General features: G+C 49.0%; 10 protein-coding genes across 14 annotated transcripts; 2 read left to right on the top strand and 8 right to left on the bottom strand.

Annotated features, from left to right (window-relative positions):
• Positions 1–82: 82 nt before the first annotated feature.
• Positions 83–1173, bottom strand: FOIG_07717 (uncharacterized protein). Its single transcript, XM_031207373.1, has one exon. The coding sequence runs from the start codon at positions 1055–1057 to the stop codon at positions 170–172; it is 888 nt and encodes a 295-aa protein (XP_031062906.1). The 5' UTR covers positions 1058–1173; the 3' UTR covers positions 83–169.
• Positions 1174–1470: 297 nt separating this feature from the next.
• Positions 1471–2078, bottom strand: FOIG_07718 (uncharacterized protein; the record flags this gene model as incomplete). Its single annotated transcript, XM_031207374.1, has 1 exon — positions 1471–2078. One exon carries the CDS (start codon positions 2076–2078, stop codon positions 1671–1673), a length of 408 nt encoding a protein of 135 aa, XP_031062907.1. The 3' UTR covers positions 1471–1670.
• Positions 2079–2408: 330 nt separating this feature from the next.
• Positions 2409–4232, bottom strand: FOIG_07719 (sterol carrier protein 2). Its single transcript, XM_031207375.1, has 2 exons — positions 3533–4232; positions 2409–3479 (listed from the first exon to the last, which is right to left on the bottom strand). Exons 1-2 carry the CDS (start codon positions 4024–4026, stop codon positions 2597–2599), a joined length of 1377 nt encoding a protein of 458 aa, XP_031062908.1. The 5' UTR covers positions 4027–4232; the 3' UTR covers positions 2409–2596.
• A 241-nt stretch (positions 4233–4473) lies between these two features.
• FOIG_07720 (uncharacterized protein) lies at positions 4474–9451 on the bottom strand. Its single transcript, XM_031207376.1, has 2 exons — positions 7761–9451; positions 4474–7710 (listed from the first exon to the last, which is right to left on the bottom strand). Exons 1-2 carry the CDS (start codon positions 8451–8453, stop codon positions 5956–5958), a joined length of 2448 nt encoding a protein of 815 aa, XP_031062909.1. The 5' UTR covers positions 8454–9451; the 3' UTR covers positions 4474–5955.
• On the top strand, positions 4480–5490 carry FOIG_07721 (uncharacterized protein). Its single transcript, XM_031207377.1, has one exon. The coding sequence runs from the start codon at positions 4784–4786 to the stop codon at positions 5396–5398; it is 615 nt and encodes a 204-aa protein (XP_031062910.1). The 5' UTR covers positions 4480–4783; the 3' UTR covers positions 5399–5490.
• A 2674-nt stretch (positions 9452–12125) lies between the features above and the next one.
• On the bottom strand, positions 12126–14249 carry FOIG_07722 (uncharacterized protein; the record flags this gene model as incomplete). The annotated part of the gene is made up of 1 exon (XM_031207378.1): positions 12126–14249. One exon carries the CDS (start codon positions 14247–14249, stop codon positions 12126–12128), a length of 2124 nt encoding a protein of 707 aa, XP_031062911.1.
• Positions 14250–15305: 1056 nt separating this feature from the next.
• FOIG_07723 (uncharacterized protein) lies at positions 15306–17280 on the bottom strand (the record flags this gene model as incomplete). Its single annotated transcript, XM_031207379.1, has 4 exons — positions 15306–16682; positions 16880–17120; positions 17175–17210; positions 17264–17280. The coding sequence occupies 4 exons, from the start codon at positions 17278–17280 to the stop codon at positions 15306–15308; spliced, it is 1671 nt and encodes a 556-aa protein (XP_031062912.1).
• A 422-nt stretch (positions 17281–17702) lies between these two features.
• Positions 17703–19615, bottom strand: FOIG_07724 (vesicle transport through interaction with t-SNAREs 1). Of its 3 annotated transcripts, XM_031207381.1 has the most exons (4): positions 19409–19602; positions 18684–19339; positions 18201–18616; positions 17703–18136 (listed from the first exon to the last, which is right to left on the bottom strand). In XM_031207381.1, exons 2-4 carry the CDS (start codon positions 18861–18863, stop codon positions 18049–18051), a joined length of 684 nt encoding a protein of 227 aa, XP_031062914.1. In that variant the 5' UTR covers positions 18864–19339; positions 19409–19602; the 3' UTR covers positions 17703–18048. The 3 variants fall into 3 exon arrangements, with proteins under 3 accessions (XP_031062914.1, XP_031062913.1, XP_031062915.1); XM_031207380.1 differs by having other exon boundaries at positions 18684–19615; XM_031207382.1 differs by having other exon boundaries at positions 17703–18616.
• FOIG_07725 (uncharacterized protein) lies at positions 19241–22433 on the top strand. 3 transcript variants are annotated; one of them, XM_031207385.1, is made up of 4 exons: positions 19241–20435; positions 20495–20691; positions 20747–21170; positions 21224–22397. In XM_031207385.1, exons 3-4 carry the CDS (start codon positions 20899–20901, stop codon positions 22143–22145), a joined length of 1194 nt encoding a protein of 397 aa, XP_031062918.1. In that variant the 5' UTR covers positions 19241–20435; positions 20495–20691; positions 20747–20898; the 3' UTR covers positions 22146–22397. The 3 variants fall into 3 exon arrangements, with proteins under 3 accessions (XP_031062918.1, XP_031062917.1, XP_031062916.1); XM_031207384.1 differs by having other exon boundaries at positions 19241–20124; XM_031207383.1 differs by having other exon boundaries at positions 19241–20691; positions 21224–22433.
• A 156-nt stretch (positions 22434–22589) lies between these two features.
• On the bottom strand, positions 22590–24723 carry FOIG_07726 (uncharacterized protein). Its single transcript, XM_031207386.1, has 3 exons — positions 23938–24723; positions 23588–23886; positions 22590–23534 (listed from the first exon to the last, which is right to left on the bottom strand). The coding sequence occupies exons 1-3, from the start codon at positions 24433–24435 to the stop codon at positions 22709–22711; spliced, it is 1623 nt and encodes a 540-aa protein (XP_031062919.1). The 5' UTR covers positions 24436–24723; the 3' UTR covers positions 22590–22708.
• Between the last annotated feature and the right edge of the window lie 148 nt (positions 24724–24871).

The following is a 24871-nucleotide window of genomic DNA, read 5'->3' on the forward strand; positions in this document are numbered from 1 at the left end:
AAACTGTAGTTTTCCGCAACTCATTGAGACATACGAGTCAAGTCTACTTGGCTCGTATTAGTTGACGAGAGAGACTGAATAACTGATAAGCCGAGCCATATAAATCCATTGGTGTAAAGCTCTTGAGCACAGCAACTCGAACAACAGAAACCCATGCAAGATCACCTGTTCAACACCTAGTAGGTATCTCCTTCACAGTTACATGAACCTGCGGCGTCTTCAACTTCTCCTCGTCCTCATCCCAAATCTCCGGGTCAACCTCAGTAGTGTTCCACAAATCATCAATATCATCAAGCCACTCCGCAAGCTCACCCTCCTCAACAAAGTCACGACCCGTATCTTCATCAGGCTGATGAAGCTCAACCGTATTCTCACGCTGCAGGAACCTATCAAGTTCCCATCGTGGCTGCACCGGTGCGTCCAGTGTTACTTTGATGTCTGCTATCTCTGCTACATCAGGCAGCGGTCTTTTGATTGTATGGGCTTTGGGGAGTTTGTTCCACACGACGTAGATGGTCTTGATGTTTTTCATCCATGGCAGTAGAGCCGCGATGGTGCTGATGCTGTAGTAAGCTGTGAATGCCGGGAGTGCAAGGTATTTGATGCTTTCCATTATGCGAACGACGGCAGCGTGTTCATCATCATTCTCCCAATCCACGGCCAGAAGTTGGAAGGATTCCCATTTAAGTCGAGAAACATAGAGAATATCTCGCTCATCGTCAAAAGGACGAACGAGGATATCGCCTTTGGTCTCTTCGCGAAAATACCACCCCAAGTTATTCCTTTTCCTCCATTGCTCAACCACTCGTCGACCCTCTTTGCATACGGCAGCACAAGTGGGAATAGGCACTTGAACACGAGGAGTTCGGCTCAATTTTTGAATGCCTTGAGTAGTCATGTCGTGAAATGCAACGCCAGGGGGAGAGTACTGTGCCCACCAGTCCATGTTGTACATGTATAAGGCGGCACCACCATCTCCTTCAGGGAGTGTGTGCTCCCAAATAGCGGCACGCACTTCTGGTGGAAGTCTAGTAAATTGAGGAAATGATTGGTCCATTTTGAGTTCAAAAGATTCACTGAATTTGTTGTATTGATGGTAAAAAATGCGGTTGTGGTGTAAGTGATGTGAAAGAATCAAGGTCAGAGACGCGCTTCAGCGCGTCTCTGACTGAGAGCTTTATAGCCGTGTAACAGCCAGCTAGGGCTTTACCTTTCTGTCTTCCAGTTTTATACCGCCAATTAGTGCCGTGGACAACGTAACATGAGCCTTGCAAGGGATCGGCTGAAATGCAATTTCGTTACGGGCCAAGTCTGAGAATATTACAAATGTTGATGGTGGTGATGATTCTGTTGGGCTTCAATACAATAGCGTGGATAACCTGTGTAAGTGGTATAGGTTGATCAGTGCAACGACAATAGCTCCTAACTCAGTAATTGACTGGGAATTTTCTACTTCGTTCAATGCTTCAGTTGCGATTCATTTGATACAATTTTAACCCATATATGTAACTGCGTGGCCTCTTTCAGGTGATGCATTGTGCGTCCAGTTAATGGTTGCTTTCAACGACGACTTGGTCGATGTATGAGGCCCTGCTTGCACCTGTTATGACAATAGGCCATATCAGACTAGATCCAATGTTACTGGCTATGGGTCTATCACCATCCTGGCGTTACCTCACAATATCCCAAGTAGGCACCTCCACGATGGTAGCATCAACTCTGGGCACCTTGAGCTCCCCGGTAGCGCTGTGAGCAATGTCTGGGAATTCATCCATCATTGTCCGCCAAACCTCATTCATTTCCTTCTGCCAATTTCGAAGATAATTCTTTTCAGCATGGTCCAGGTGTTCATGCCTATCCAGCCGATGAACATGAACCGTCTCGTTAGGCTTCGGCTGCGAAGCCAACTCACATCGTTGCTGAACTGGCACGTTGCCCCACCACTCGCGGTACGATGGTAGGTGCAGTGTGACTGTTCTGACGCGAGGGAGGTCGCTGAAGATTACGTATATCTTGTTGAGGTTGGGTGCCCGTAGCATGAGTCTCGCAATGCCTTCAGCACATTGTAATTGCGCCATGGTATGAGCTGAGACTGCGAGGTTGATTACATTGTTGCACATGCACTGGTGCTCCTCGGCTTTTGTTTGCAACTATTATATTGTTGTCAGGGAGATATCTTACACAGTAGGAGCTGGAAAAGGGGTATTTATTTGCGCTTTTGGTTGAAGTGATCTACGTGCCAATCATGTAAAGTGGTGGTTTTCAGTAACATGCAAATGTTCAAGATATGCAATACTGTGACAAAATAGGGGATGCACCCATAATGGAATCCACTAATTGGGCAGTCAGCCTTCAAATTATCAAATAAAAGCTTAATTAATACGAACTTATTACAACAGTGCATACTCCTATTCTACATCTTCCGAATCCCGAGGTTCTAGGTTGATATGTTACATACATCCTCAAGAATTGTGTCTGTGGCGTATCAAGTGCAGGTTTGTACTGAGTGGGACAGCAGTAGGTATATTCATGATAAGTATTTATTCCATCACATTAACTACCTGGGTAATCTTTCCAACAGCATCACTTACTCTTCTCAAAACCTCGCCTCGACCTTCTTCTCAACATCCTGCAACGCCCACTCACTCCTATTCTTCTTACTCCTCACCAAATCAACCTGCTCCTGCGTGAATCCCTTGGCCTCAACAGCAGGATTATATCCCAACTTGTTCCTATTTCCAACCATAGTCGAGTTCACAGCCTGGGCAACTCCTCCATCTGCTCTCTTGTAAACAGTAACCACCGCTGCACCTCCAAGGCCGAGATTGTGCTGAAGGCAGTATCGTGTGTTGGGCGTAGCACGGTTGTTTGCCCAGCCTCGAAGATGCCAGACTAACTCAGCGCATTGTGCGATACCTGTTGCGCCGAGGGGATGACCCTTGGAAATAAGACCACCCGAAGGGTTGATGACGTATTTTCCTCCGTAGGTGATATCTCCTGCACGAACGAGCTCATGTGCTTTACCCTTGTCACAAAGACCCAGAGCGTCAATAGTGATCATCTCATTTGCACTGAAACAATCATGCAACTCCACAACCTGACAATCACGAGGTGAAATACCAGCTTGTTGAGTAGCTTCCTTCATAGCACGCTGCGTCATCTCATAGCCCATCAGATCAATAGAGCTTTCGGAGAAGAGACTTGGCGCGTCAGTTGCGAGGTGCTGACCTGCGATCTCGACGGCCTGTTCTCGCAGATGAGGACGAGCGTTGAGGAAAGCTTCCGATACAATAATGGCTGCTGCGCCGCCGTCTGAAGTTGGGCAGCATTGGAGTTTGGTGAGAGGTTCATGAATCATGGGGGATTGGAGGACTTGCTCCTTGGTGTAGACTTGTTGGAACTGAGAGTAGGGGTTCTTGGGTGAGTGAGCATGGTTGATGCGTGCAATCTCTGCAAAGTCCTCAGCCGTTGCTCCGTATCTAGATAAGTTAGTACAACTATGTCCTACTTGTGTTGTATAAGAGGTACTCACTTCTCCATATACTCTCTTCCAGCATTACCAAACATCTGAGCAGCCCCAGGAGCGTTCGTGACACCCCTCGTCTCAGCCATCATCTTTCCTGTAGTACCGATAGGATTCTCTCTATCCTTGAAGTTACTCTGCAAACTGCCCGCGGCCATCTTCTCGAAGCCCACGACCATGACACAGTCAGCAGCGCCATGCTCAACGAGGGTTCTAGCCATGTTAAGGCCAGTGCTGCCTGTTGAGCAGTTGTTGTTGACGTTGTAGATGGGAATTTGGGTCATGCCGAATTGGTAGAAGACGCGCTGGCCGCATGTGCTGTCGCCGTAGCAGTAGCATGCAACGCCTTGGTCAACATCATCGTAGTTGATTTGGGCATCGAGAAGAGCTTTGATGCCGGCTTCGAAACCGAGTTCAGTGTAGTCGACTTTGCCACGGGGTTTGATGAATTTGGTCATGCCCACGCCAAGGACGTAGACGGGTGACTTTTTCTTCTCAGGCATTGTGGCTGTATTGATGTGAATATGAACAAGGTAGAGGTATTCTATGCCGTTTGAAAGCAATTGCTTGCTAATAAGAAATACCGAGAAAGATGAGTTGCTTGAATCAAGTTCAGATGCCAGACAAAAGGGTTCATTTATGTATAAAACATGATATCACTACCATAGAGTGTCCCAACAACCCCAGGATCGACGAATTACCCCGGCTTTCATCCCAATTCGGTAAACAACTCGGTCCAAGCACAAACTCTCGTCAAATAGAATCGATCCTCTCGTTGCATTCAGTGCCCTAGCTTCAATCATCGGATAGTGCGGGGGCGTCTAAAAGCAACCGAGATGCCGAGGCTCGTTTGCTATTCCAACATTTCCTCTTTGGGTCGGCAACGAATTCTCAATGGCCCGGGAACTGACTACGACAGCCTTTTTACTTCCATCTTAGTAATGACAGAGAAATGGAATGGGTTTGGTATGCGAGAAGTAGTTGCAATGCTTTCAGGGCAGGAGTCGGGAGAATTAGTCAAGGTAAAGGTCCGCTCCCGGCCGAATAAGTCGGCGCCGTGTTCAATCGGCCGAGTAGACACAACAACAGACCTACTCACGATCGAGATGACGAGGTATAAAAGTAAGTCATTTCTAGGTATTGAGTTCAGATTCAAGGTCTTGATTTGCCGTGTAATGCCTTGCTGCGAGGTTCGTTCATCCGTCTTGTCATTGTCACCTTCTTGGACAACCCCTGAAGCCTCACTTACACCGACTCACAATGCACATCCTCCTTCTAAGTTCTTCAAACCACAACAGCGCTCGCATTATCCAATCTGCTCTGTCTCGAAACTTTACTATCACTTTTCTTACTCCCCAGACTTCACAAATTCCTCATCATGCAAACGTCACTCTGATCAACGGCCTACCCGCATCCCAACACGACCTCGAAATAGCTTTACAGACACCAAAGCCCCCTGAAGCAGTCATACTCGCTTTCTACAACACCCATGTTCTCGAAGCAGTCACTCACAGTCTGGTCAGGGCTTTAAGAGCCATTCAGTCTGCTAAAGTAAACGAAGAAAAGGAAGCTGCAGCATTGCCTCTTCGTCTTGTGTTTATCCAAAGTAATGCGATGCAGCTAGAGGCAGACGGTTACAAGAAAGTCGATAAAATAGTACGAGAAAGCGGTTTACCTTTTGATCTCGCTCAGTGTCCTCGCTTAGCTGGGGAACTCTCCGCCACCATCCGGGCTTCGCCTGAAGAAGGGCGTGTTGCTGCTTGGTTGGCCACTGTCAAGAGAGCGAGGATGGCCCATTTCCCGGTAGATAAAGCACGGGAGAACAAGTCGAATGGAAGGGAAGAATCTGGAGTAGGTGATATCAAGTTGGGATGACAGAAATCGCAACGATTCAACTGTGTATTTTGAGAAGGAGTTGCTTGCGGGGATAATTTGGTATTGATCCTTCATCAAGAGCTCAGTTCGTTCCCACATCCATCCAATCCATGTGATGTATTGTCCAAAGTCCATTCTATCAATAACTTGACAACAACTTGGTTCATTAGGCCTCTGTTATATCCCAAACACATCTCTTCCTTTCCCTTGGTCTGTACAGGCGCAAAGCATACAAAAGCTCACGCTTCAACCATCTAACCCTAATGCGCCTCGCAGGGCCACGTATGGCCAACAGTATAAACGCATCTTAATACAAACGTCCCCGCAGGGAAATCCTTACCAACGCCCGCTGAACTTCCCAGACCCTGTATATCGTTCTTTTAAGTCCAGTTTGCCATCATCTTTGCAACTCACATATCCACATAAACACTCAAATCAATGCCTTCCAGCCGCTCAAGACAAAGAAAACTCAAGTAACAAGGGGTAGTAAGAAAACAGAGAGCTCGAGACTTAAATCTTTCTTCAAACTCAGATAGGTATCCATGCTATTGATTCCATTATTCCCATCCTTCCCATAGCATCCAGTTGTCAAAGTCGTTCAGAGCTGCCGGGACTCCAATAGAATTTCGTTGGTACATGAATGGTACATGATGCCTGTATGCGTCCCCTTGGAAGCCGTCGACGGGAACTCCAGTCGAGCCCATGGGAACACCATCGAGGTTCATGTTGGTTGCCCTTAGGCAACGATCCAATACAATGCGGAGGCTTTGTGTAACCTCATCTGTCTTAACTTCCGGTTTGGACACGCATTCCAGAACAACAGCAAGACAGACCACGTCCTTGGTGTCCCGACCACTGATGTTGCGAACCAAAAGGTCCAAAGTCTTCTCCACAGTGCTGATAAGTCGCGATGGCGACCAGAGCACAAGGTTCTCCGGGTTGTAGGTCGGGAAGTCGTCTGACGAGTCAGGAGACATGCGCAGAGCTTGTGAGCCAAGTCCAGTGCTATCAGAAGCTGGCCGAACTGCAGACCGTATGTAAAAACACACACTCAAAGCCGCCTGGATAATATCCTTCTTCAATACCTGGTGATACATCTCGGCAATATCTTGGAAGTGCGCTAGCATAGGGTCCAGCTCGTCTAGGTATTTCATGATCACCATTGAAGATCTCAGATATGCTCGAGAAATTTGACCTGGCGCGTCAGATGCTCCTATAGCGAAAGGTCGATAAAGTGCAAGTAATGGCCGTCGCACATGCATATCCAGGATGACTCTGGACCTCCATTGCTTGCTCTTCTGTGCATCACTTAGAATGCCCTGCCTAGGGAAAATGTAGTTGATATCATCAAGGAATCGCTCCAGTTTGGCTCCCACCTCCAGGATCTCTTGATAGTCTCGAATTGTATCGATGCGATTCAACATGTGTGCTACTTTCATCCGCACACCCAGAGTCATGGCTGCATAAACTTGCATCTGGTTGTCGGTAACCACGTCTATGGGTTTCGACTGTGGTAGCTCTTTCATATCTGGGAAAAGCTCAATGTCATCCAAATTGCGGGGCGGCCGACAAGTAAAGTCTCCTTCCCGTACCAAACAAGGAAGATTGCTTGCGAGTGAGATATGGAGGTCCATATCAAGAATCGTAAACCATAACCGCCGCCGCATTTCGCTGAAGAATATGGGGATTCGAGGTTCAAATTCGGAGGGATCGCGGTGAAGACCCATTGTCATGGCCATGCGTACGATAGAGCCCAGAGATGTCCAAGAGTCCTGGATCCGAGGGGTGATCATTCGCTGCGCATGTAAGAGCAAGACCTCGACCTGAAGTACCTCGAACTCAACCAACTGTTTTCCTCTTAGACTATCCAGCCATGTTCGCACAAGAGCGCATGCTGTTGGGATATGGACGCCGTCAGATCGCTCGTTGCCAAGCCCTTTTGATTTAGTTTCGAATCGGGATGCGATGGAGCAAAGTGAAAGTAGTTGCGGCAAAAAATATTCGGACTGTATTTTGCCTTCCCAGAAAAGGTTGTACTGCTCCATGAACATGGGTAAATGGACAATACGATAGATGGTCTCCGATGTATCGACATATGAGGCGACAAGCCTGTCACATACTGCCTTTTTAGGTAGGATATCAGTCATCCGCTTCTGAACCGGCATCATCGAGTCCACAAAGACGGTGATCGGAGACAAAGATTTCCGGTACTCGTCAATAAGCGCTTTGTGAAACCGCTTGAAGTTTAGCAGAACATCTCGGACGCCATTGTTATTCGAATTGTTTGCCATGAACTCCTTGGCTTCGTCAAACTATGAAGTTTAGCAAATATGTACTTCAAGGTGATATCAAGGACAATTACCAGGTTGAGCAAGACACGAGGACTATTTTGGCCGTGATATCTTGTTCGCAACGCTCCTTGCTTGACTGTCAATCCCCGGATGGTCTCAGAAGACGCAGCAATTAGTCTGCCACCACTGCCTTCCGAAACAACGGGACTTCTGGCCATAAGTTGCCTCTCAAGCCTTTCCATGCGCATTGACAACTCTTCGAGTGAAGGCGCAGCCCCAGTATCCCCATTGCGGATAGGTCCATATGTTGAATCGTTGCTAGGGAGAGGAGTGCCTGAGTTGAATATGCCGGGGTTGCAATTGCGCTTCGCTGGTCGAGCTGGTTCTGGCATTTCGCTATCGGAGCCTTCAGAGAGATTTGCGGAATCGTGATCCATAGCGTATTTGCAGGTTCGATTCGATTTCTGGCATTGAGAACAGGGACAAAGCCGATCGCATCGTAGTTTGCGCTTCCGGCATTCGGTGCATGACTTGACTGGCCTGGGTCTCTTGACACTTCGTTGTTGCTGCTGCTGTTGCTGAGTGAGCGCAAGACCCTGCGATGGCGTTTGCTGGTGTAGGTGCTGTGGTGGTGTTTGTTGTTGCGACAGCGGCGCATCGTAAGCTGTTGAGCTTAGAATGGACTGCGAGGCTGTGACCGGGGCGCTGCCACCATCGTGGGTAGTTGAGTGCGCTGTGGTCATCTCGGGCATGCCTGCGGCCATGCGACTGACTGCCAGAGGACTATACGATAAGGATAAAGCTCGAAGCTACAAGGAATCGAGCGATAGGGTGGGAAAGTGGTCGGTGGAAGCCGTATGCGAATCAGAGAGGCGCAAGTACGGGAGGTCGAACAAACGGCCAGCGAGCGAGGGTCCGGTGAAAGTGCGCTGACCAGCTTCGAGGACTGAGCAATAAGTGGGATGCAGAGGTATTCACGAAGCCGATGACAGCCTCGGCTGGGAAAGGTAGACAATGGTAGGTCGCTGGCGCACTGAGCTCGCAACTGACATGGCGGATAACGAAATAGAAGGAACTCGAGCAGAGTTATGGAGGAAGTAAAGCCAAGAGCAGAATTGTCCAAGGCGAAGCCGAGACGGATAGGTAAGTTAGAGCCTAGAGGCACCACCAGGCACGCAGCTTTGGATAGGAAATGGGGCACAAGGCACGGGACACGGGGGACAGCCAGGACCACACCGGTAGACGTGAGGTTGGTGGTAGTGTAGACCTTTGGTTGCAGACGGGATGGGACGGGGCAGTTTGGACTTGCCAGGCCAGGGTCGTTGAGCTTTACCTTGTTCGAACGGGACGCAGTTGACGCCGTGGAGCTAGCCTAGAGCTCAGTGGCAGTGGTCCGGTCCGTTGCCTCTCTTTTTTTTTCTGGCTGTTCCGTCTGATTCAGCCACCCCAGACACGCGCACGCGCGAGTCGGGCGATCCAGCAGCGCACCTGCGGGCCTGGCTACCTGGCTGCAGATGAGAGCTAGGGTAGTGGACCCGTTGCGTTGGGCTGGGTTGGAGTTGGGCTGGACCTCCGTAGAGTCGTACTGGAGGAATATTCTCGGTTTGTTAGATACGTGATGGCCCCAAGATGTGATTGGTCTCGAAGCGCCTTGTACGAGGTACAAGGATGATTGTTGACTGCTTGATGGTGGGATCTAGCACATGGCACAGTGATCGCCAAACACCTTAATGTTGACTTTAGTCAATGACTGAGTCGTTCGTTCCGGGACTGCTTAAATGCCAGGAGGCGCTGGAGTCGCCATCTGGAGCTGGAAATATTTTAACTTGGCGGGGGGGCGGTTTGATCGGCCGATGGAGACAATTCAACGGACCCAAGACACCGTACCTTGTCTTTGATAGGTGTTATAGGGACCAGAACCTGGCTAGAACGTCAGAACGGGTCCAGTTCTTGGTATTGTAGATCGCTTGTGGTCACTTGGCGAGAGAATTGGTTATTGTGTGTCAAGTAGAACAAGAGAGGAATGTATTGTATGGTCAATAACACAATTGGACCCTAGAAACAGCAGAAATGTGATGAGGCGGTTATTCTCAAACGATCACTTGAACTTGTTTATGATAGATGATGAAATAGACGTTCTCGGTGTGCAGTGTCCACTTGTGACAGTGGAGAAAAGGCTCATCCTTCTCTTTTATCAGACTGGATTCTGATATTGGACGGACTCTGCCACAGAAGGCAGGTACGAAAAGGCCGTAATTGCCTTCCCAGTGCCCAGCATTAAGATTGGATGGTTGTTGGGGAAGGCACCAGCGGTTGTAGTGGTGTCCTTCCCTTTCATCTCGGAGCCGATCTCTGGGCCTAGACCATTAGACCTTTGAAGCAGGTGGTCTCGATCGCTGTTGTGCTCCCCCAAAAGGATACATGAATCGCACGTGATACCTTGAAATTGATCCTGAGTTCCATATTCGTTATCAATAACACGAATCCTGATTCAAATGTAGTCATCACCAACACCTCCCCCTTCTGTGATCGACAGCCTCGACCGGTCGTTTCGCTGTCCGTCTCTTTTCGGGGCCGCTATCAAATGTCACCGCCTGGAGTCCTCAACATCAAAAATGCTTGGCCACACGGCTCGTGCTAAACCAGGAACATCCATCAAAGATTATCAAGAGATTACCAATCCGACGAAAGCCGAGAAAACGCACAAAGAAAGGAAATTCGATGAATCTAGTCGAGGGCCTTGAATGGAGATCTGCATATGTAACTATGCCGATCGTGCCACTTGACTTACAGCACAGGCACAGCACGGTTTTGCTTGGCCCATCAGCGGGTTCACCACGGATTCAAATATAATCCTTTCGGCCGACTCATGTGCTCCATCGAATCCCCAGTCTCCTCCGCACGCGCAAACCCGTGCTTTTCGCAAGCATTTCCATTCAATCCCCGGGCCATCGACTTACACAAGACAACTCAGTCTCACTTTCACTTTTATTATGGGGTCATGAGATATGTTTAGCACAAGCGTCATTATCTAAGCCTCAATTGTTGCGAGTCTCGATTGACAAAAAAAAAGAAACGCAATGGCAAGGATTTGGTTTGCGATAAATGATGCTCGGCCTTTCGCTCTCAAAAAAGTCTGAATCGAGCTGCTTGACTAGATACAAGCGCCTGCTTGGAACGACAGCCCGTTTGCTGGCTCTCCGCCGATTACCATAGTTGCCTTTGGCTTCTCATTGGCATTAACATGCTCGGACAAAATGGCCCAATTGGCTCCTTGAGGCTAGAACCATTCCCCACCACGTTTCACCCTGGTTGGCGTCCCCAGAGTTCAGAGTCCAAAGTCCCAGACCGAGTCGAGTCGCGAGCCCGCAGTCTGACTTGGACCATGCCTGGTATATCATGTGCTCCGAATCATCAGCCATGTATGTTACATGCGCCGCATGCGCCTGAGCTGCTACGACAAGTAATTCCAGTCGGCCGACGATGTGCTCCGTGCTTCTGATTTAGGTGTCGGGTTTCTCGGCTCCGAGAAAAATCCCCATTGTCGTTATTCGTTCCTCGGATCGTTCTCGACAAACGCTAATATGCCCAGGACATGGGCACCTTCTATTGCTATTATTTGTTCATTGTCTTTCAGCTGCGCACTCCTGGTTGGCTCATGCTAAGAGTTTCGCTCAGCAATACCAATTAATGTCGGTTCACAGCCAGCTCTCTCATGGACCAAAATGCCGCGATTAACTGTCATAAATGCAATCTCTCAATGCAGCATAGCTGGAATGGAGTGCTTGCTCGACAAGTCCTAGCCGCCTCTGCGAACTGCTGTCTTTATTTGTCCAGGATGACTGTCATGCACTAGACAGGGCTGAAAATGGCACGCTACGGCCGCAAGAGACAGAGACTCCGGAATCCTTTTACCACCTTGAATCAATACCGACTTTTCTTATGAGTGAGATATGAAGCTGACAGATTTGTGAAAGTTTATACAAATCACCATCACAGCTTAAGTCTTACTACATACTGTCCAAAAATCACTCGATAATTTACCAAAACCCTTGTCAAAGTGCATGTTTATTATGCCACGTTTCTATAATTTAATTGGCTACAGTTTGGTAGGGTCCATTAACTTCTGCCGCCCTTTCTAGAAGACTTCATCTCCGGTACCGCACTAACGAGTTGGATGGCGTTGAAACTTGCTCAATTGATACAACGAAACAATTTAATGCAATTTGTCTAAATGCATAATAGTACAACTAGTCAGAGACTATTGAACACTCCTTCAGTCCAGTAAACAAAACTGGTTTGTGTTCTTTCTTCCCACGGGAATAAGCGATTGCTCAGCCAAGAGCGTCTAGCAACTTTTGATGGGTCCTCTACTCCGTACTTCTGCACCATCGTCATGAACCCCATGTTCCATATTATCCAGCGAATAGTCAGCCTCACTGACTCCCAGGCCAAGCCCCTGGAAGACCACTGTTGGGTCCTCTCTCCTGATCCTGATCCTGATCAGGCTCATGCTCATGCTCATGCTCATGCTCATGCTCCTGATCGTCATCAGCCTCATCTGGCATATCGTAGTCATCAGCATTCGGCCCGGCTATTATGCCAAGGACGTGCATCATTCGCTGAACAAATCCTGGAGCATCTCCTCCACCACGTTCGTGCTCTGCAAGATCCCTCATAAGTTCTTCGTCGTCTAGTGCCTGCACGGCCGCAAGATGAGCGTCCTCTTCATCATCTTCACCGTCATCTCCAAAGGGTGCGGCGCCGGGTGCACCACCCTGACCAGCTGCCGCAAGGCGCTCAAACAGGTTGTTCAGGCGTGTTTCGACTGCACTTTGTTGACCTCGTTGTTGTTTGGCAAAAGGCAACTTTGTGCCTTCGCCTGTAAAGATATTTTCCTCCTCAGGGGGTGGTAGAGGGTCGAACTCGTAGTTCGGTTGCATTTCTAAGTACTCTCGTGGCGCCAGACCCATAAGTGATGTCTGGCCCTCAAGATATACAAGCCTTGTGACGCCTTGATCAGGAGGAGAGTCACTGCTGGGCAGCACACTTGTATCAACCTTTTCGAGACTCTTGGCTGTCTTTTCAAGGAGAGGGATAGCTTGTGCGTTGTTCCAGATATCCTTGGCTTGGTAGATATAGAGCTTAACCCAGAACGAACGCGAGTTTGAATCAGCGTTTATGCCCCAGATAGATGGAGGTGTGTCAAGGTTTAACTCCTGGAACAATCCACAGTACAGCCAGGGGACACGTCGCATGCCCTTCTCGAGCTCTTCAGTTGCACGAGCAGTATTGCCTAGTTGCAAGTGAGCCAATACCAATGTCTGTCGAAGGTAGATCGAGTCTCGGTTATCGGTCGTCTTCTCTAACTCCTCCACGAAATCAATCAACCACTGAGACTCATGGGCACGAATAGCCAGCCAATGAATGAAGTGTCTCATGGCATAGGGATCGCCTGGATCCAAAGCGTATAAAAGCTTAGCCCACTCCAGGGCAGTGCGATTGGTGCCCTTTCGCACGAGACTCTTGAGGTAGTGATATCCAGCCAACCAGAACTGCCTGTTCTCTGGACGACGGAAATCAAGACGTGCTTTGCCTTGCTCAATGTTCTGACGGAAGGCATTTGTGGTCACGCGACCAAAAGTGAAAAGAGCTCGTTCACAAAGTTCAGCTGCGAGAGCCTGGTTCTGGTCTTGCTTAGCAATAGAGCTGACCTGTAGGAGTGTCGAGACATGATAGGGTGCTTCCTTGAGGAGAACGATCATTCGCTGAGGGTCTCCGATCTGCACGCATGTGAAGAAGAAAGCTTGTAGAGCGTCGTAACTTTGCTCGTGCACGTATGCATACTCCGTGAATGACCCATCTTCAGCTTTTGCCACCTCCTTCATTGTCAAGCCACCAGCACTTTGCTTTGGCCAGTGCTCACGTCCTTGGATAAATACGTTTCGACGCAGGGAAACCTCCGGAAGTTTCGGGGCCCCAGGAGGACCACGCAGGAAAGTTTCAAGATCAACTTCTCGCTGCATGGGGCGACGATTGCGTTCTTGTTCTTCCTCTGCTGCTGCGGACTCGATGACGTCTCGGCCAAAGAGACTTCGCATTTCATTGTTGGCCTTGAGGTGATACGGGTTGATAGAGAGAAGCTCATTGATTCGTCGAGTCTGAGCTGCTGTGTTCTCTGAGGTAGATGTGTTTGCAGGAGTTGATGTCTTGATGTTGAGTTCTCTCATGGCCTTGTCGATCTCGTCCTCATCCTCCTCGGGAGCTGCAGCCTTGGCCTTAGACTTCTTCTTCTTGTTTTTCTTTTTCTTGCTTTTCCCTGAAGTTGATGGTTGCTTGACTTCGGTCACATCCTCCTCGGGTTGTTGTTGCTCCACCTCATCCTCATCTTGTGCTTCGTCGTCATCGTCACCACCCAAAGCTGCAAAGAGACTCACGCGAGGCTTTGGTGCGACAGGCTCATTCTCTTCATCACTCTCACCTGAGCTCATCTCTGCCAGAATTTGAGTCTCCTCTAGCTCTCGCTGCTTCTGCAGCTTGCGAAGTTGTCGAGTCGACATTGTGAGTAATGTCGTGGGTGTGACGAGTGTTTTTGAGTTTGGTGTAGGGTGAGCGAATGTGAGACGTGACAGTGATGATTGAGATGCTTGAAGGGGAAAGAATGAAGAGTATTGAACAGGGAACCAGAAGGGATATTTATACAGCTGGTCGTTATAGGTTGTCGAGAGATATCAGGTTGCAGAACGTGAGGCTTTGATAGACTTTCAATCAGTCAGGCCGAAGAGAGATTATGACGTGTGCGGGGCTGTGGGCAAAAAATTTAAGCTCTTACAGTTCACGCATAACATCGTTGCCTTGTATCAATTAACCTTCCTACCGCCCAAACAATGTGGTCAATAGAGTCAAGGGGAGTACAAAGTAATTATTCAACATTGTCGAATTAGAAGCAAACACAACTTCGGCTCTCAACATATTCACGACATATTACCATCATGCTCATGTCAAAGTATGAACAAGTAGTCACGGCATTCACGATCACAAGAGAAGTGTGTCAACTTTGAGCTTGAATCGTTGGTTGTATTCATGTCAGATGCCTCATTCCTCTTTGAGTTGTGCTTCTGATATGTGTCAAGCTCCATTTCCTAGGTTTGTTTGCATCATCATGAGCTTTCGTCGCCTCATTAACTAGGCCTCCTTCTTCATAACCACCAGCGCCAGGCCGTGCCAGGCCGTCCTTTGTGTTTTTAACTCTGCAATTCAAAAAGGGCAAAAGAAATTCCTTTTGTAGCCTGCTATGCGAAAGGGCCTCCAATTCCGCCCGCTTCCAATTCGACCCTAACTCCAAGCCTCGTTCTTATAGAGAGCCAACCCTCCGTTCCCTTAACCCGTTCAAGCCCCAAGAACGGTAGGGAACCGTGTTTCGCTTGTGTAAAGCAGCAGAAATGCAATCGTCCCAAAAGTAGGAAATTTGTGATACATGTTACGAGCAATTATGAAACCTATATCGGTTCGTAGTCATAGTCGACGTTGTGGCGTACCGCCCAGCCTCGCGGTGCCGTTTGACATGGATGATATGTCTCAATTCGTATTATACTGGCCGGTGACGTCGCGGCCGATTATTGTTGAGCAGGTGTGGTCTGATACTGAGGACGGTTTCCACCTCGTCCACCGCGGCCATAGCCACGACCGCCCCGACCACGACCACGACCCCGACCACGGTAGTTGCGATAAGCACCATCCACGCTCCCCTGGCCAAAGGTCTCCATGTTCTTGCGCTGCTCCTCGCCCCTCCATTCGCGACCGCCGGGCTTCTGGCCTCCGTTTTCGGTTCGCTCTCTGGATTCGCTGGAGATGTTGTCAAAGAACGATCTCGACTTGTTGTAGGCAACAGCAGCATCGTCAGTCGTAGTTGAGATCTCGGGCTGCTCGGCGACAGCAGGGTTTTCTGGCGTCTCCAGAGGAGATCCAGCAATAGCCTCTTTGACAACATCTTGCTTGTTGAATTTGGCATTAGACTGGGCGAAGTCGAAGTCAGAGTCGGGAACCGCGACCTTAGCGGCAGTAGGACGTCCACCACGGCCTCGACCTCTGCTGGCTGGTCCACCTCGGACGGCGTTGACCCGCATCTCGTTGACCTTGTTCGTCAGGTTGTCCATAGCGTTGCCACTGTTGTTGCCCAATTGGGCCATAGCAACAGCGACCGCAGCCCTAGCAGCGTTGGTGGCATCCTGAACATTGGGCGGTGCAGTAGCTGCGGGAGCCTTGCTGGCAGCATCACCTCCTGCGCCTGGTAGAGAGAAGGGCTTGGCAGCAGATCCTGTCAAAGGAATCACAGGATTGACCCGGTGATTCCTGGGTCCAGTAGGAGTAGCCTTGCTGATGTCCTCAGGCTTTGCTTGGCCATTGGCTGCTAGGCTCGCAGCAGTCTGCTTGACTTCCTCAACCGAAGGTTTCGATTCGACAGGTGGTGTAGGGGCATGAGAGGGCTGTCGCACACCTTGAGCCAGCGATTTGGGTTCCGTGGGGGGTGCTGCCTGTCCGCTGGGAGTGGCTGGCTTGGCTCGATCGGCGCCAGGACCAATAGGAGCTGGCTTCGCATCTTGTGAGGGACCAGAGCCTGAAGTGGCTCGTTGGTTCGCGGGAGCTTCAACAGGTGCGTTAGGGCCAGGAGCACCGGGACCGCCAGGGCCTGGTGGAAAAGGATAGTTGCCCCAGGGTCCGGGACCTCCAGGACCTCCGGGACCGTTGGGTCCACCAGGGCCGCCCGGAAATCCTTGACCAGGAGGGAACCAGCCAGGAGGAGGGGGATACGGCATGTTCCCAAAGTTAGGGCCTGGGCCAGGTCCTGGAGCACCACCACGACCCCAGTTTCCTGGTGGTGGGCCTCCGTAGAAGTTGTTGGGCGGGTAAGGTCCTTGGCCTGGGCCGAAAGCAGCAGGTCCTCCTGGTGGAGCATTTTGGTTAGGCCCTTGGGCTCCAGGGCGAGCTCGAGCCTTGTAGCTTGTTAGCTTACGTGTCTTGAACCACAACAGCAAAAATGACAACAGAGTGTGAAATCCCAATCAGAAGGCAACGGAAATCTCGACATTATTTTTTGCGCTTTCCGACAATGACAATGTTTTACATCCGAAATATTTCATCATATGGGAGAAGGAGAAGGGGGATGTTCAAAGGGTAGAAAATGACTTACGCCAACGATGGCCGGATCATCGGGCACAGCTGGAGGCTTGTTCTCCTTGATGTTGGGATGATCCTCAATTCGTAGATCCTTCACGTCGCTGCCTCGGAATACAATGTACTCGTAGACTTGGTCGGAGGGGGCAATCTCTTCGTCAGGTCGACCTTTGCGACCTTCGGTACCGAATGACCTCACATTTTCAAGTGATACTGTCGACTCGTCCGAGTTGATTTCATGTAGAGTGCCAACATAGCTACCACAAGGTCAGCTACGTCAATCAATTGACGCGATTGAGCAAGTCACATACCGAATATCGCTTTTGGAGATGAGGGAAATGCGAGACCTATGGCTGCGTAAGCGGGCGTAGGCAGGCTTCAATGACCACGTCCAGCATACCCGAGAAATTCAGACATCGCCGATGTGAAAAGCCACGTTCAGCACGTGGTGAGCTTTGTGGGGGAGAGAAAAACGCTCTAAATACAAATACAGTAGCAAGAAGATGCACGATTCGATGGGTGGGAGGGAGAAGAGAGAAGGAGATTGTTTGGTCGTGAGCGAGGGAGAGGGAGAGAGGTGTGAGATGAAGGAGGGCGAGGTTGGTTGTGGTTGTGTGGAGGCAGTAGAGTTTTGTGAGAGATGAGGAATGAAAAGAGGCTGGAGGTTTCTAGAGCAAAGCCCTGCTAGTAGTAAGATGCGGATTAACCTCGGCTGTTTTTCGGCGATTGTTTGGTTACGTAGCTCGAGGCTCGAGCTCAAACACCTTCAACAAGAAGAGGTTGAGGGAAGGCTCTGAAACAGATGACTGATGCAGCAACATATATAAACTGAGTGATTCAGCTACGTTTGACGGTGAATGATCGTATTCTGCTATTGCATTGGAATTTGGTAGAAAGTTCACTTCAGATATGAAAAGTGACACTCATTATGAGAGTGGATATAGTAACATTGTACTCTCAAGACTTAAGATTTCCAAATTACACTCTAACCATTGTGATTTCAAAAATTGTTGTAGTAAGACAAGACGGTCTACATCTACAAATCACTAAGCATGCTAAACTCCTTCATCAAACGAAAGTACGCGTAAGGCCCATTATCAATAACAGCATAGCGCATCCATTGTAAGCCAAGCCAAGCCGGGTCAAGAAAACGACTGCCTAAACTCCAATAACCAAAGCCATTCCTCATCGGAACTTGCTGAAGATGACCGCAATAATAAGAATAACCAAAACAGTGATAATAGAGATGGTGATTATCCGATTTGTAGCCATCCTGCAATTTCAAAAAATGTCAGCTCTTCCGTAATTTGCCATGACGTCTGTGTGGGCCACTTTACCTACGCGCCATGCCCCTGAGTGTCTTGACGCTCCTGTCCACGTAGCCCTCACTCTCGAGCATTATGCCGCGAGTGTGCTCGATGGTTTCTCGCTGCCTGCTGAGGTCTGCTAGGGTGCCTGCGCCGATGGCTTCGGTCTCGTTGGCGAGGGCCTGGCTGGCCTTCAATCGCTGTGTGCTTCGATCAAGACGGTCGGTCCCCGAGAGCAACTGCTGTCGCTGCTCCATGTGAATGTCTGATGAGCCAGCGGGGTCGTCTGTGTATCGCGATCCGAAAAGTGCTGACCGATCGGAGGAGAGAGTGGTCAACTTGCGACGAGCAGCATCTGTGTCTGATTCGTAGTTTCGGAAGCGCTGATTGACCTTGGTGCGAGAGCTGGTGGGAATGTTTTGCTTTTCCAGGCGCATTGCGCTGAGCTGAACGGCGAAAGAGTTAGCATGGACCTGAGTACTGGTGGCGATGTTGAACACCAGATAGACCTACCTGCTCATCAAGTTCCTCAAGCGCCCGCTCGGCTTGGCTGATAGCGGCCTTTCGAGGCTCACCAGCTAGTTCAGGAATCTGGTCCAGCTTTTGGTTTAGGTCGGCCTGGATGAGCTTGAATTCAGCCTCGTATGAGCTGAAGAGCTCAGAGCCAGCATCGGTATCGAGAGGGTTCGACATCGTGAAAGGAGGCTGGAGAATGACAGGAGATCGAGGGGATTGCAAATGCGACTAATTTCGGTCGTGATAGGAGTCGGACGCCGAATTATAGAATTTGTTGGGGGATGTAGTTGAATTCGTGTCGAACGCGCAATATTCGGGTGATGTTGGATCTGAGTGGTTGATGGTTTGACGTTCTCGTCAGCGTTCCAAGTTTGGCAGGCCGAGTACTGAGTGCCTGGTCGTTTGCGTATGAGAGGCCAAGTGACCAATGAAAGCAGCACGCAATGGTGCACGTGATGTGGTGGTCTGTGCACGATTGAATCTGGGGCAGTATATCACTGAGAGTTGGCGACGAAATTTTGGGCTTTTTCTTCTTTTTTTCTCTTCATAGAAAGTTGAATACCCCGGATTGCGAAGAAAAAGCGGCTCAGCGCCACGACCTCGGTCAATGGCGTCGGGTTGAAACAAACTGGGCAGACGAAGGCGGGTTTATCCTGCGCGGCGCTTTTAAGAATTGGTGACTCGAATTACCGTTTACCAGTCCCGTTGAGTGTTCGACATACCATAATTTGAGGTCTTTGAAGGATTGCATAATGAAATAGCGGTTTTAAATGTTATGCATGTGAAAATGATGTCCGGATCAGCTATCGTCCTGCCAGGCTCGGCGTGGTGTAGAGTTTTCTTCAAGGTTGGGTTGAGATTTTCGGATCTTGAGGCTGCTGATGAAAAAAACCCTGAAACGGCATTTCAGCCAAGCCACATCCAGGATATTGATCAAGATGTGGCAGGCTGCATATCCCGCGAGGTTACAGTGCAGCCACAGGAGCATGAACCACCTGAGCTATCGCATAATGCCATTGATTATTGGGATCCATTGCCAGCTGTACTAGCTCCAGCTGACAGTTCAGCAGCCAAGCTTGCAAGGTCCTTTACAAGGTCCCTACCGAGTCGAGTCGAGTCGAGTCGCGAGTCACTTCGGTTTCGAGCTCCGTCCGTGTTAGTGGGTCATAAGCTCAATGTTGGGACGGGATAATCATCGATGTCATTTCTCGGAACCCCCAGCAAAAATAGAAGCTCGACCATTCATCTCCCGCTGACTCCCACCCTCCGCAAACTCTCATATTGTAGATCCCCAAAAGCCACTGTCTCTCTTTGAAGCCAGAAACAGAAGCAAGGCATTACGGCACTGCTACTAACTCTAATCTGCCTGTCTTATCTATTAGTACATCTCGGATACTGTATCCGCTACTCGCTAAAGCATGCTGGAGCCACAGCACATGTAAGTCCTTGTCTCGTCATGGTGACCTCCACTATTGCTTCCGTTGTCCAACCCCCCCAAAATCTATTCCATTGCCTCGTCATCAAATCAGCTTCGACAACTCACACCGTCTGTGGCTGCGAGACCAATACCGATACCGCTATTTATCCAATCATGAATTGATCATCGCCTGAACTGGAGTTTTGGGCTTGGCTCTGTCACATGCTTTTCCTTCTATTCTTTGCTCTGTCTCTAGTCTGTTTCTGCTCTCTATTCAAGATAGATATGTCTTGTACACCCGCTTGAACAGAGCAAACCTTTCCCTCTCTATTGTCTGCCTGCCTACACCGACAGTCGATACAATGAGCTCCTCGACTGATCGCTTCCGCAGGAAAAGGGTCGCCATTGTCGGCAGCGGCTCTGCTGGAATAGGTGCTCTGTGGGCCTTGAACAAGACGTATCATGATGTCTACGTCTACGAAGCCTCCGACAGGTTTGGCGGTCATACAAACACTGTCGATTTCAAAAAGGGAAAGTTTTCGACAAAGGTCGATACAGGCTTTCATGTTTTGAACGCCGCCACATACCGTGAGTCTTTGTCCCCTTCAACGGTTATGCGCCTAAGCTCACCAAGCTCCCTTAGCCAACTTTACCAAGTTCTTGGAGAAGATCAACGTCAAGACTACACCAACAGACCTAACATTCAGTCTATCTCGAGATCGCGGCGCTTTCGAATGGTCCGGTTCCAGTCCAGCCTCATTATTTTGTCAACGAAGAAATTTACTCTCACCGCGAATGTGGCGAATGCTTTTCGACATATTCCGTTTCAACCAATTCGCCTTGGATATCTTGAGCGATGACGAAGACGATATATCGAGCATTGAAGTTTTAAACAAAGCGACAAACTGTACCTGCAAAGACATCACAATTGGGAAATACTTGGAGCTTGAAGGCTACTCGAATGCCTTTAGAGACGATTATCTTCTTCCTCTGGCGGCATCAATATGGAGCACGAGTCCTGACAAGTGCTCACTTGAGTTCCCCGCAGCGACATTCGTGCGCTTCCTGTGAGTTCGGATTTCTAGTGACACTGTACAAGCCCATACTAATCATGTCTCAGTTGGAATCATCATTTACTGAACACAATAAGAGCTCGCCCTCAGTGGTTGACAATAGAGGGCGGCTCTAAATCATATGTCGATGCTGTCTTGAAAGGATTCCCTCCCAATCATCTTTTTCTCAAGACACCAGTCAGGCATGTTACGACTGAGAGCAACGGTCAAGTTAGGCTGCACCTGGAAAATGGTTCATCAGCTCTGTACGACCACGTCATTCTCGCCACACATGGTGATGAGGCATTCGATATCATCAAGTCATCCGCCAGTGAGCAAGAACGTTCCATCATGTCCAGTTTCAAGACGTCACAAAATGAAGCCGTTCTTCACTCCGATCTCGATATGATGCCTCGCCGTAAGAAGGCTTGGGCCAGCTGGAATTATCTTGCAGTGTCATCGCCGTCTTCACGAAAGGGAAACATCAACCAGGTTTCACTCACTTACAACATGAACATCCTTCAGCACATTCCTCGAAACACATTCGGCGACGTCTTCGTTACTTTGAACCCGCTTCAAAGGCCAAAGCCAGCAAAAACGCAGGGACGTTATTATTACTCGCAACCTATATACACCTCATCCGCCGTCCGAGCACAGAAACTTCTAAAACACATCCAAAACACTCGCGGTATTAGTTATGCCGGCGCGTGGACCAAGTACGGTCTCCATGAGGATGGTTTCAGCAGCGGACTCGAAGTGGCCCAAGAACACTTGGGTGCTAAGCTCCCATTCGAGTTTACCGATTCTACATACAGCCGAGGCAAGATCCCAAGCCTAAGTCTCATTGATCATTTGTTACGCTTGATCATCTTGGTGATTCAGGTTTTTGTGGTTCAGATCCTTGAACGATTGGTCGGGAGCAGTCCTTCTCCACGTCAACGGCTTGTGAATGGTAACAGGGTGAGATTTGCAAACGGAAAGCATCGATAAAAGTGAATTGTGTGTCTATTTGGTAGGAGTTCTTTAAGATTGGTAGTTTTTTCTGATTTGCAGGCGTGCACTTGAGGTTAAGTTATATAGCATAAAGCGATGAGATTGCATAGGCAGGTTTATGCTGCACGATTACTGAATTCGATATCATTTCTTCTTTCACACTCTTGGGTTGGCAAACATCATGGGGTACTAGGCTCGCAAGTTAGAGTAATATGATACTTGTTGCAAAGCGAAAGTGTTTCTACTCCACTTCAGGCATCAAAGGTGAGGCCTTCAAACCATGACATTCACATGCCTTCCACGCAATATGACTACGTGGTGACTTGACTTGCGATCAACCTTATCATAGAGCCCTTATGTTACATGGAGGTGACGTGTCGCTACAATGAGATGTCTCCTCAACGCAGATAGGCCACTGGAGAGTTGCGAGATGTGGTAGTCTATACGTGGATAACACGCTCAATGGCAGTTAAGGATTGGTCCAAATATCATCATTATTCGCTTGCCTATATACCCAGAATCTAAAGCAAACGCCATTACACTTTTAAGCATTGTAGCAACTACCTCGAAGGTAAGTTGGACAGTATCGCAATACCAACGCCCAATAACAACTGCACACCCAAACTCAATCCCAAGATGAGATGGACATACATCCACTTCGTAATCTGCAACACAACACCATTCTCAGGCTGCATCCCCGGAACTACTATACCAGTAGAAGCCTGCGCCGTAACAGCTATCACACCAATCGCAAAAGTCGACATCAACTGTCCCATATCTTCCGTACTCCCATTCAGGGGCTGTCCATACGAGGACTCGGCTGGATAACTCTGGAACTGTCGATCGCTGTTCGTAGGACCAAGTGAAGAAGCTCCGTATCCTTGCAGTGCTATAGCTGAAGTGGCGAGCGATGTGACGTTGTTTCCGATGTAGTGCTCCTTGCGTATGGCGTTGACGACGGGTGCAACACTCACGTTGCAGCGGTAGAACCATGCTTGGGAACTTGAGGCTTCAAAGGCTGTTACTTCACTCCATGTTTGGCCCTGAGGTGCAGCGGCGTTGAACATGAATGTTGTTTGGTTGGCGCCGTTTATGGCTGTGATGTTGACTTCTGTTCTTTTGTCATCGTCGATTGTGATGGAGATTTCGTTGCCGTTGCCTCCTTTTGCGACTTTCCAGCTGCGGCAATACCCTGTGGCTTCGACACTCCTGTTGGTGCTCACCACGAGATCGTATTTCTTGGGCCGTGAAGCGGATTCCTGGAAGACGTATATGCAAGATTTTCCGCCGCAGAATGCCAAAGGATCGTTGTTGTCCCATAGTGTTCCAGGTTTAGGAATATCGTCCATGCCTCCCCAGACCGGCCCAAGGGCGATAGTGCCATAACTAAACGTTTTGTCAGCGTTTACTTATGGAACCTTTGGGAGACCTTAGTGTACCTGTTTGCAGTGTATCGCAAGGCACCGAGCGCTTGTGAGTTGTTTTGCGACTTGTCTGCGAGAACTCTGTTTGTGACGATGTTGGACATGTCTGGTATTGTGACATTGCCAGGGTGTAGAATTGCAGCCGAGTCAGCTGTGTTTGTTGAGTAGACGAGACCGAGCATCGCTAAAGCAATCTGGGATACTATGTTGAGTATTATGAAAGCCACAGCGTATGACCGTAGTGAACGTGATTTAGATACCCAAGTGAGTTGGATGATCTTGGTCAAGTCTTTTGCTTTCAATATCAACTCGGTCTACCAGGTATTAGTTACCATTCACAATCGATATTTCCGAGCTTGACTTACCTCTCGATCTGGCCAATCTCGAAGACTGATAATCCAATATCTGATCTCCACAGCCATTGCCTCCAGAGATATCGTTATGCTCATTCCAAGACCGAGCGACAGTCCAATAATAAGAGCGTTGAATTCTCGTTTTGTCGTTGTCGACATGATATCTAGCTTCGAGTAGTACCATAATATCACGTAAATGGCGACGACAAACAGCACTGAAGCGAACCATCTTAAGATATTCGCAACCAGAGCCTTCCGTAGCTTCTTTGGACGATTTCGAAGCTTCTCTAAAGCAATTGCCCTGCTTGGTCGTCGATGGTGTAATGCTTTATCGGATTGTTGTGGCGAGCCTGGCGTTGGCGTTGAGTTTGACCTGCAGAGGGGATTCGATTCATCTCGCTGGTAGTCATGATGTGGTTGAGTCTGGAACTCTTCCTTTGGTGTATGAAACCTCTCCAGCTCATGAGCCGAGTGTGAATTGTTGTGCCTATCCTCTACCGTTCGCTCCATGGTCAATCACCTGAGAGGATAGAGGATAGAAGTAGTCAATGGCGAGAAACATTTCGAATTCTTTGGTGTTACACATGTTTTGGGCTTGGCTTTTATTTAAGGTTTTTCGCATCTTGCCTTGCTTACAGCTTTCGTGTCGGCGGGTCTAAGGCCAATCCGTTCCATTCGGAGTCAAGTTGAAACAAGCAGCTACTAAAGTACCTTTCCGTCTATTACCTCACGCCTGGAGAGTCACTGCCGTGGGTCTTGGTTGATACTAAGCTTTCAATAAGATCGATCCGTTTAAATGTCTGAGTGGTTATGATGTGCCACCGCGTAAGTGCAACCAATAGAACCGCTCAATGCATACTCCCTTTAAACTGTCAAAGCCACAAAGGATAAGAGATGATAGCATCACTATGGTATCCGAAAAAAGAAGCTTTCCAGCTGCTGAAGC

The sequence above is a fragment of the Fusarium odoratissimum genome (genome assembly GCF_000260195.1).
Source record: "Fusarium odoratissimum NRRL 54006 unplaced genomic scaffold supercont1.11, whole genome shotgun sequence".
NCBI lineage: Eukaryota > Fungi > Ascomycota > Sordariomycetes > Hypocreales > Nectriaceae > Fusarium > Fusarium odoratissimum.

Excerpts from the sequence above, each read along its gene's own strand:
- FOIG_07717 (XM_031207373.1), bottom strand. The coding sequence starts at position 1,057 with ATGGACCAATCATTTCCTCAATTTACTAGACTTCCACCAGAAGTGCGT.
- FOIG_07719 (XM_031207375.1), bottom strand. The coding sequence starts at position 4,026 with ATGCCTGAGAAGAAAAAGTCACCCGTCTACGTCCTTGGCGTGGGCATG. Across the intron at positions 3,480-3,532 it reads GGAAGAGAGTATATGGAGAA|ATACGGAGCAACGGCTGAGG; the intron begins GTGAGTACCTCT and ends TAACTTATCTAG.
- FOIG_07721 (XM_031207377.1), top strand. The coding sequence starts at position 4,784 with ATGCACATCCTCCTTCTAAGTTCTTCAAACCACAACAGCGCTCGCATT.
- FOIG_07720 (XM_031207376.1), bottom strand. The coding sequence starts at position 8,453 with ATGGCCGCAGGCATGCCCGAGATGACCACAGCGCACTCAACTACCCAC. Across the intron at positions 7,711-7,760 it reads CTCGTGTCTTGCTCAACCTG|TTTGACGAAGCCAAGGAGTT; the intron begins GTAATTGTCCTT and ends TAAACTTCATAG.
- FOIG_07724 (XM_031207380.1), bottom strand. The coding sequence starts at position 18,863 with ATGTCGAACCCTCTCGATACCGATGCTGGCTCTGAGCTCTTCAGCTCA. Across the intron at positions 18,617-18,683 it reads TTGAGGAACTTGATGAGCAG|CTCAGCGCAATGCGCCTGGA; the intron begins GTAGGTCTATCT and ends TTCGCCGTTCAG. Across the intron at positions 18,137-18,200 it reads CTCAGGGGCATGGCGCGTAG|GATGGCTACAAATCGGATAA; the intron begins GTAAAGTGGCCC and ends TTGAAATTGCAG.
- FOIG_07725 (XM_031207383.1), top strand. The coding sequence starts at position 20,466 with ATGAGCTCCTCGACTGATCGCTTCCGCAGGAAAAGGGTCGCCATTGTC. Across the intron at positions 20,692-20,746 it reads TTTGAACGCCGCCACATACC|CCAACTTTACCAAGTTCTTG; the intron begins GTGAGTCTTTGT and ends AAGCTCCCTTAG. Across the intron at positions 21,171-21,223 it reads GCGACATTCGTGCGCTTCCT|TTGGAATCATCATTTACTGA; the intron begins GTGAGTTCGGAT and ends ATCATGTCTCAG.
- FOIG_07726 (XM_031207386.1), bottom strand. The coding sequence starts at position 24,435 with ATGGAGCGAACGGTAGAGGATAGGCACAACAATTCACACTCGGCTCAT. Across the intron at positions 23,887-23,937 it reads GAGATTGGCCAGATCGAGAG|ACCGAGTTGATATTGAAAGC; the intron begins GTAAGTCAAGCT and ends AATACCTGGTAG. Across the intron at positions 23,535-23,587 it reads TTGCGATACACTGCAAACAG|TTATGGCACTATCGCCCTTG; the intron begins GTACACTAAGGT and ends CAAAACGTTTAG.